Source organism: Oncorhynchus masou, chromosome 24 (assembly GCF_036934945.1).
Source record: "Oncorhynchus masou masou isolate Uvic2021 chromosome 24, UVic_Omas_1.1, whole genome shotgun sequence".
In the NCBI taxonomy this organism is placed as follows: domain Eukaryota; kingdom Metazoa; phylum Chordata; class Actinopteri; order Salmoniformes; family Salmonidae; genus Oncorhynchus; species Oncorhynchus masou.
In genome coordinates, this window is record NC_088235.1 from 32,914,671 (window position 1) to 32,924,142 (window position 9,472).

A 9,472-nucleotide genomic window follows, 5' to 3' on the forward strand; every position below is an offset into this window, starting at 1 on the left:
GGATGAACCAGACTTGTGGAGGTCTACAATTATTTTCCTGAGGTCTTGGCTGATTTCTTTTAATTTTCCCATGATGTCAAGCAAAGAGCCACTGAGTTTGAAGGTAGGCCTTGAAATACATACACAAGTACACCTCCAAATGACTCAAATTATGTCAATTAGCCTAACATAAGCTTCTAAAGGCATGCCATCAATTTCTGGAATTTTCCAAGCTGTTTAAAGGCACAGTCAATTTAGTGTATGTAAACTTTTGACCCACTGGAATTGCAATACAGTGAAATAATCTGTCTGTAAACAATTGTTGGAAAAATTACTTGTGCCATGCACAAAGTAGATGTCCTAACTGACTTGCCAAAACGATAGTTTGTTAACATGAAATTTGTGGAGTGGTTGAAAACGAGTTTTAATGACTCCAACCTAAGTGTACGTAAACTTCAGACTTCAACTGCACATCAAAATACATGTTGTTACAAATATAACATACCTTGAAGACCAATTTATTCTTAACTACAACAACATTCTCAGTAATGGGTACAGAAACGTTTTACTTGCAGCAAACTGGCTTGTATAGCGCACTGAGCGAACCCCCCCTTAAACCACCTCATTCGCCCCGCCCGCACCAGGGGGCGCCCGTGCCGCCCCCGGCAAGATGCCGACCGTACCTAAAATCTACCGATTTGTATTAGTCTATAAATACATTTCTTATCCAAAATTCGTCATCTCTCCCATGTCTTATTCGACGAGTGTTTTTGAAAGTGTAGGGATAATAATTCAGGCATAGTTGTTCTGAAATGTTTATTGCTTTAATATAACACACATACATTAATTATTAATTTCGGTTGCCTATCCTGAAGTGAAGTTTGTTCTATAGAAAGTATTTGACCAGCCACAAAATTTAAAAAAGGTTGGGGGGGATTTTCGGCACAACACAGGCTCAGGGATTCGAACCTGCAATCTTTTGGTTACTTGCCAAACTCACCAGACTGAGTTGAATATGTTTAATGAATAAATGCATTCACAATTAATTGTGCTCAGTAGGTTCAAACAAAAACAAATGGTTACAGTGAGATCTCGAGGATCTGCACAGGTCTAGGAGGCGACAACCCCTCCCTGTTTGACAACTGCTTAGTGTGTCCCTGGCAACCGCTCCGGCTTCTTTCTCTCCACAGTCCCCGGTAGTTACTACCTCCTTCCGGAGGGAAGCAACAACTGAAGACCCAACGACACCCCGCGCCTTTAGGACAAACCTGCCCCTTCGGAGGGCAAGCTCTTCGCCTTGATGCCAAATAAGCGACCGTGAGCCAGGCTACCGGAGCCATAGGCACCATGAACGACAAGTACCACAGGGCGGCCCGGGATGGCTACCTAGACCTACTCAGAGAGGCCACTCGGAAGGAGCTGAATGCGCCTGATGAAGATGGAATGACACCGACTTTATGGGCTGCGTACCACGGCAACCTTGACGCGCTCCGGCTTATTGTTGGAAGAGGGTAAGTGTCGTTAAGTTTCCTAAGCTGCCTATAGCACAGACAATAGCTTCAATCGCAACTCAGCACCAAGGCAACTAACTTAACATTTTGCTCAGCTTTTTACCTTTGCATATCGGGTCTACCTGTTGAACTATCAACAAACAGGTGTGGAGGTGTCACATGGGGCAATGTGCATATCTCACTTCCTTCCATCTGAAAAGTAAGTAGACAGAGCCATATATAGGCTAGAGAGGTGACTAGTATGTGTATATATAAGATCTTATCTCTGATATACAGCTCATTTTACCTATAGGTGGTCACTGGAATCGAAACCACCATCCTGAAGTTGAGCTACAAAAGACTACTAAAACCTCCAGTCAGCTGGTTGAAGCCCTGATTACTGTCTAGGAACAAAATGTACATTCAAATGACTGTTAGTGCCAGCTCAGGATTTATGTAGGCTGGTTTCACCCTCCTCACCCCATCCAACAGTGCTGTTGATGTGATGGACAGCTCTTTGCCTCCATTTTAAGAGCCTAATTAAAGGCAAAGGTCACTGGCAGGAGGATGGTCTACCCAACATTCTCTCACATACCCATTCACAACCATGTGGCGTGAATACTTATACATGCATGCACGCACACACGAAGGCACCTTCACAGACACACACTTGAAAAAAATATGCTGCTTCAATTTACAATTGTAAGGCAACTAGCTGCAATAAGATTGTGAGTTTGTTCAACATTTGGGCATATCTGATCCAACATACAATTACACTAGAGAATGTATGTTAACTCAGCTTAGAAGTTTAGCTTGACTGAACATGCAATTCAACTTGAGATTGTATTCTACATTATTTCTGCCAGTGTTGATTTTTCGCTCTGTAAGAGTGGCATTAACACTTAGTGGAGTAAAATAACTAGTGATGCACCAATATTACATTTTTGGCCGCTACCGATAACCAATGTTTTCCTTGCCCAAAAAATATTAGCGGCCTTTTAAGCATTCTAGTACAGTTAAATAGTTAACACACACACATGGATGCAGCGGTCTAAGGCACTGCATCTCAGCACAAGAGGCGTCACTACAGTCCCTGGTTCGAATCCAGGCTGTATCACATCCGGCCGTGATTGGGAGTCACATAGGGTGGCGCACAACTGGCCCAACGTGTTCTGCGTTTGCCTGGGGTAGGCCGTCATTGTAAATAAGAATTGGTTTTTAACTGACTTGCCTAGTTAAATAAAGGTTACACACACACACACACCACACGGACCAAAAAGTTATTTTGTTGGCCTTTACGGATGTCCCCATTACCAGTAAAACATAATCAAAACATATTTCTTTCACTTACTTGCTGTACTTTTTCATTGTTCATTTGTTCAGTCGTTTCAGTCTCAACCAGGATTTCATCATACATGTCAAGCAGTGAAGTTTCAGCTCTGTCTGTCTGTGGCCTCTCTTCCTCGGTACGTGCTGTCACTGTGTCCGTTTCCATCTTGTCCAGCTGCATATGTAACATTTCACGTAAACCCTGTTTCTTGTCTGGATTGAAGTAGTGGTCCTTGTACATAGCATCGGGCATGATGGCGTCACAGTAAAGAGAGAATGCCACTGAATCGCTTGTTCACAGCCTGTGTCGGCAGTTTTGTTGAGCAAGTGTTTCAATGCATGACAGAGGGTATCACGCCTGCTGCAGGCGCAGTTGATAAGCAAATTTCTTGAGTCTGTTGTTCGAATGGAGATAGCTAGTGTTTCCAAGTTTCAAATGTGTTCTCTAATGCCATTGAAATGGCAGCAGCGGTATGAGAACCAGCACATTCATGTGCATGAAGTACGACTTTCCTCAGTACGAAATCCTTGACAACCCACTGTGCTGTCAGACTCAGCATGCTTATGGGGCTGATATCGCTGGTCCAAATGTCAGTTGTGAAGCTAATAGCAGTGACGCTATTACTGTGTAACACCGGTAGGGCAACATCTGAAAAATAGCTCACTTGGTAGTGTGTACCGGTGCTCGACCAGTCGGCGAAAGCCAACATCACCCACGACAGAGTACAGTTGATTGTCAAGGATAAAGAATTCCATTATCTTGGCATTAATGGATTTTGCCATTGAGTTGTCTCGCTGAATTTGTTTTACTATTTCTGCTCAACTTGTTGACTGCTCGATCCACACAGCAGACATTGTGGGCTAGGTTAGGAATGCTGTGTTGCGGGTGTAGCGCAAAATTTGACGTGGCGTCATTACGTCATGTACCTACGTTATATAGGTATGCGCGTCAACTTTGACATCGGTTTTGCACATCGATGTTACGCTAGACATTGGGCCGATGTCAATGTTGGTATTTTTAGCTAATATCGTCCAATTCCGATAACTTCACAGATATATCGTGCATCCCTAAAAATAACTCCCATTTGTTGGTGTTAATAACCAGAGTTATTGTTTTACACTGTTGAGGGTAAAACAGTCCCATCGAAACCACACTCGTTATTATCATATTTCCCAGCATACTCTACTGCAGGTTGATAAAAAAGTTGTTAATATCTGTGTTTGTACATTGATTGATTAATCTTATGCTTCAAAGATCAAACATGCATTTTTCTGAACTAAGCCAATCAGTTAGTTAGATTTATTGCACCCATTAACACTTTTTAAAAATATATATTTTATTTATTTAATTTCCATATATCAGGGGGTGCTGCAGCACCCTCAGCACCCCTAGTTCCCGTGGCTATAAGTAGTAGTAGTGAAGGGGTGGAGTGGAATCATATTCATTGATGGTAGCTTTGACTATGAGTTGAATTCATGTATCACGTTCTGTATCACAGGGCCTTCTCCCCTATGTAATACATCCAGTTGAATTACATATGAAAATGCTGTTTTCAATCAGATCAACTTTTGAAAGGGCCCACTCCTTTTACCATATTGTTCGCTAGCAGGCTACCATGGACTGTACTTGTGAGCTACAGTAGCAGAGTACTACAGCCAGATAACAGCTATACTCTTTGTTGTCCACAAAAAACCACTAGGCATACATCACCTAATTAGGACCTACTGTATACTGTATGTCACTGTACACCCTCAGTGGTCTATCAATGGTGCTTTCTGACTTTCAATGGGAAACAAGAGAGACTCAGGATTTAGGAGTAAGGCTATATTATCATTTGATAAATCAGCTACTCTTTCAGCTACTGAAGCACCTTTGTGTACAGTATAGGCAAAAAGCCCTCTCTTTTGTTGAAGGTTTAAGTGCTGGACAAAGCAGGTTTGGATGGAAAGGGTATAGTATTTACTCCCTATTTAAGAGAGCCCTGTCCTATGACAACCCACTATGGTTGACACAGCACCCAGGAGAGCAGAAGAGATTAGGAGGAAGAGGATAGGGAGAGAGGGCAGAGGAGGAGGGTAGGGAGAGAGGGCAGAGGAGGAGGGTAGGGAGAGAGGGCAGTGGAGGAGGGTAGGGTCGAGACTCAAGGAATAGAGACGTGGAGGAGAGACAGAGGAGGAGAGGGGGATGGTAGGGTCGAGACTTGAGGGATATGTCAAGACCTTAGTGACAGGTTTATAAGACATGGTGGTAATTAAGTGTGGAGAGAGCAGTAGAGGCTGATGCCTGAGAGAAGCTGCAGTGGCAGAGGTGTAGCGTAGATATTAACAGCATAGATATTAGCTGAAGAGGAAAGGTCAGGGTAACAAATAGGACTAATTGGGCAGACTGGTCCTCTAACAACACTTCCAGGGGACTGATGCTACACCACAGGGCCAGGCTGGAGGTGGATGAGCTAAGGATGGACAGGACCAGAGCTGTGGTGAAGGTCAGAGGGCCTGCTAGAAGGTAAAAGCAGTTTGCTGTAATTGAACTATGCTGATCTGGTCCTACCACTTTTCTGCATTTTACAGGCCTCTTTGTTTTCTTATCTAGAAGGTAAAAAGAAAATAATGGGTCTGTACATGTAGGTCTGGGCGGTTTCCCAGATCCATATTGCTTAATCTTGGACTAATAAGCACTGAATGGAGATGCTCTGACTGTGTAACATATTTCATACAAATTATGCTTTTTCTATTTGTGTATTATTATTTTTCGTTATACAATGGGTGGGTCTAATCCTGAATGCTGATGCTGATTGGTTAAAACTGCATTCCAGCCATGTCTATTCCACAGAGATTAGAGATTGAGCAAACAGATTTGGATATCAGAAGTTGTAGCCTATTTTCTAAAAAAATATACATAAAATTATACACAAAAAAGTGACGAGGCTGTGTTTTAATTACGTAACAACCACCATTGTTTTGGTCTGTAACTGGGTCATAGGGTAGGGTTGGCTGACTGTTGGGTCAGATCCCTTGGTTGTCTTGTTGATAGTCAAGCACAATTGACCATGAGACGTAATCTGTAGGTGGAGAGTCAAAACATGACGATGCACATCGAATTTATAAATGCATGAAGGATCAAATGTGTTAGTAGGAGGTATCAGAATATTCACAATTAGTAAAACAGATCAAAACAAATTTTATTTGATCTGTCTTACTAATTGTTTTACTAATTGATACTGTATTACATGACTGCCCAACCCTCTTCCTGGAGATCTACTGTCCTGTGGGTTTTCAGTCCAACCCTAATTTAACACACCTGATTCTACTAATTAGCTGCTTAACTAGCTGAATCAGAACTGCTAAATTAGTGTTGGGCTGAAAACCTACAGGACAGTAGATCTCCAGGAAGAGGGTTGGGCAGCCCTGCTTTATTGACTACCTTATGCCAGGATATGGGCCCATATGTAGATTTTCAGAGTAGTAATTCAGGAACAGTTTGGCCTTTCTGATCATCATGAATACGATTATATGGACAGAGGGGGACCTGATCCAAGATCAGTTTTTACAGACATGTAGAAGTTAGGGTAGAGATTAGCAGCCAGAGGGGGCACATTTTGCAACATTCTGATAGAAATACAGGGCCTTTGGAAAGTATTCAGAACCCTTCACTTTTTCCACATTTTGTTACGTTACAGCCTTATTCTAAAAACGATTAAAAAAAACATTTTGTTCAGCAATCTACACACAATACCCCATAATGACAAAGTGAAACAGGTTTTTAGAAACTTTTGGAAATGTATTTTTAAAACCCCCCAGAAATAACTTATTTACATGAGTATTCAGACCCTTTGCTATGAGACTCGAAATTGAGCTCAGGTGCATCCTGTTTCTATTGACCATCCTTGAGATGTTTCTACAACTTGATTGGAGTCCACCTGTGGTAAATTCAATTGATTGGACATGATTTGGAAAGGCACACACCTGTCTATTTAAGGTCCCACAGTTGACAGTGCATGTCAGAGCAAAAACCGAGCCACGAGGTTGAAGGGATTGTCTGTAGAACTCTGAGACTGGATTGTGTCAAGGCACAGATCTGGGGAAGGGTACCAAAAAATGTCTGCGGAACTGAAGGTCCCCAAGAACACAGTGGCCTCCATTATTCTTAAATGGAAGAAGAACCACCAAGACTCTTCCTAGAGCTGTCCACAAGGCCAAACTGAGCAATTGAGAAGGTCCTTGGTCAAGGAGGTGACTAAAAACTTGATGGTCATTCTGACAGAGCTCTATAGTGCCTCTGTGGAGATGGGAGAATCTTACAGAAGGACAACCATCTCTGCAGCTCTGCACCAATCAGGCCTTTATGGTAGAGTGGCCAGTCCTCAGTAAAAGGCACATGACAGTCAGTTTGGAGTTTATTTCAGCTACTGCCTGTCACCAAGGGAGTACCCCAAGGCTCGATCCTGGCACCCATGCTCTTCTCAATTTACATCAACAACATAGCTCTCTCATCCATTTATATGCAGATGATACAGTATTATACACAGCTGGCCCCTGTAACGGCTTTCATGCGGTGAAAGAGAGTCGGACCAAAATGCAGCGTGTAGATTGCGATCCATGTTTAATGAACAAAAACGTAACACGAATCTAAATACAAACACTACAAACAAAGAACGTAACGAAAACCGAAACAGCCTATACTAGTGTAAACTAACACAGATACAGGAACAAGGACACTAAGGACAATCACCCACGAAACACACAAAGAATATGGCGGCCTAAATATGGTTCCCAATCAGAGACAACGATAATCACCTGACTCTGATTGAGAACCGCCTCAGGCAGCCATAGACTAACGCTAGACATCCCACAAAACCCCAAGACAAAAACACACCACAATAACCCATGTCAGACCCTGGCCTGACCGAATAAATGAGGAATAAACATAATATATTTCGACCAGGGCGTGACAGAACCCCCCCCCCTAAGGTGCGGACTCCCGGACGCACATCAAAACAATAGGGAGGGTCCAGGTGGGCGTCTGTCCATGGTGGCGGCTCCGGCTCCGGCTCGTGACGTGGAACCCACTCTATAAATGTCTTAGTCCCCCCTCCTCGCGTCCTAGGATAGTCCACCTTCGCCGCCGACCATGGCCTAGTAGTCCTCACCCAGAACCCCACTGGACTGAGGGTCAGCTCGGGACAGAGGGTCAGCTCGGGACAGAGGGTCAGCTCGGGACAGAGGGTCAGCTCGGGACAGAGGGTCAGCTCGGGACAGAGGGTCAGCTCGGGACAGGGGCAGCTCGGGACAGGGGCAGCTCAGCACTGAGGGGAAGCTCGGGACTGAGAGGAAGCCCAGCACGGAGAGGAAGCTCAGCCAGGTAGTTGGATCCGGCAGATCTTGGCTGGTTGACGGTTCTGGCAGATCCTGGCTGACTGGCAGATCTGGAAGAGTCTGGCTGACTGGCAGATCTGGAAGAGTCTGGCTGACTGGCGGATCTGGAAGAGTCTGGCTGACTGGCGGATCTGGAAGAGTCTGGCTGACTGGCGGATCTGGAAGAGTCTGGCTGACTGGCGGATCTGGAAGAGTCTGGCTGACTGGCGGATCTGGAAGAGTCTGGCTGACTGGCGGATCTGGAAGAATCTGGCTGACTGGAGGATCTGGAAGAGTCTGGCTGACTGGCGGATCTGGAAGAGTCTGGCGGATCTGGAAGAGTCTGGCTGACTGGCGGATCTGGAAGAGTCTGGCTGACTGGCGGATCTGGAAGAGTCTGGCTGACTGGCGGATCTGGAAGAGTCTGGCTGACTGGCGGCTCTGGCTGCTCCATGTAGACTGACAGCTCTGGCGGCTTCTTGCAGACTGGCAGCTCCTTGCAGACTGACAGCTCCTTGCAGACTGACAGCTCCTTGTAGACTGGCAGCTCCTTGCAGACTGACACCTCCATGCAGACTGGCAGCTCTGGCTGTTCCATGAAGACTGACAGCTCTGGCTGCTCCATGTAGACTGACAGCTCTGGCTGCTCCATGTAGACGGACAGCTCTGGCTGCTCCGTGTAGACGGACAGCTCCTTGCAGACTGACAGCTCCTTGCAGACTGACAGCTCCGGCTGCGCTAAACAGGTGGGAGAAACCAGCAGCGCTGTAGAGGAGGAAGGCTCTGGCTGCGCTAAACAGGCGGGAGACTTCAGCAGCGCAGGAGAGGAGGAAGGCTCTGGCTGCTCTAAACAGGCAGGAGACTCCAGCAGCGCAGGAGAGGAGAAAGGCTCCGACAGCGCTAAACAGGCGGGAGGCTCCGGCAGCACAGGAGAGGAGGAAGGCTCTGGCTGCACTAAACAGGCGGGAGACTCCTTCAGCGCTGGAGAGGAGAAAGGCTCCGATAGCGCTGAACAGGCGGGAAGCACTGTAGGCCTGATGCGTGGTGCTGGCACTGGTGGTACTGGGCCGAGGACACGCACAGGGAGCCTGGTGCGGGGGTGATTCTGTAACGGCTTTCATGCGGTGAAAGAGAGTCGGACCAAAATGCAGCGTGTAGATTGCGATCCATGTTTAATGAACAAAAACGTAACACAATTCTAAATACAAACACTACAAACAAAGAACGTAACGAAAACCGAAACAGCCTATACTAGTGTAAACTAACACAGATACAGGAACAAGTACACTAAGGACAATCACCCACGAAACACACAAAGA

General features: G+C 45.4%; 1 protein-coding gene across 1 annotated transcript in view; it reads left to right on the forward strand.

Moving 5' to 3' along the window:
* The first annotated feature begins 812 nt into the window (after positions 1–812).
* LOC135511595 (pre-mRNA splicing regulator USH1G-like) overlaps positions 813–9,472 on the forward strand; it is a 34,197-nt gene continuing 25,537 nt past the window's right edge. The window contains exon 1 of the mRNA XM_064933085.1: positions 813–1,490. Coding sequence (XP_064789157.1) covers positions 1,327–1,490 — 164 coding nt within the window. The 5' untranslated portion in view covers positions 813–1,326. The remainder of the gene's footprint in view (positions 1,491–9,472) is intronic.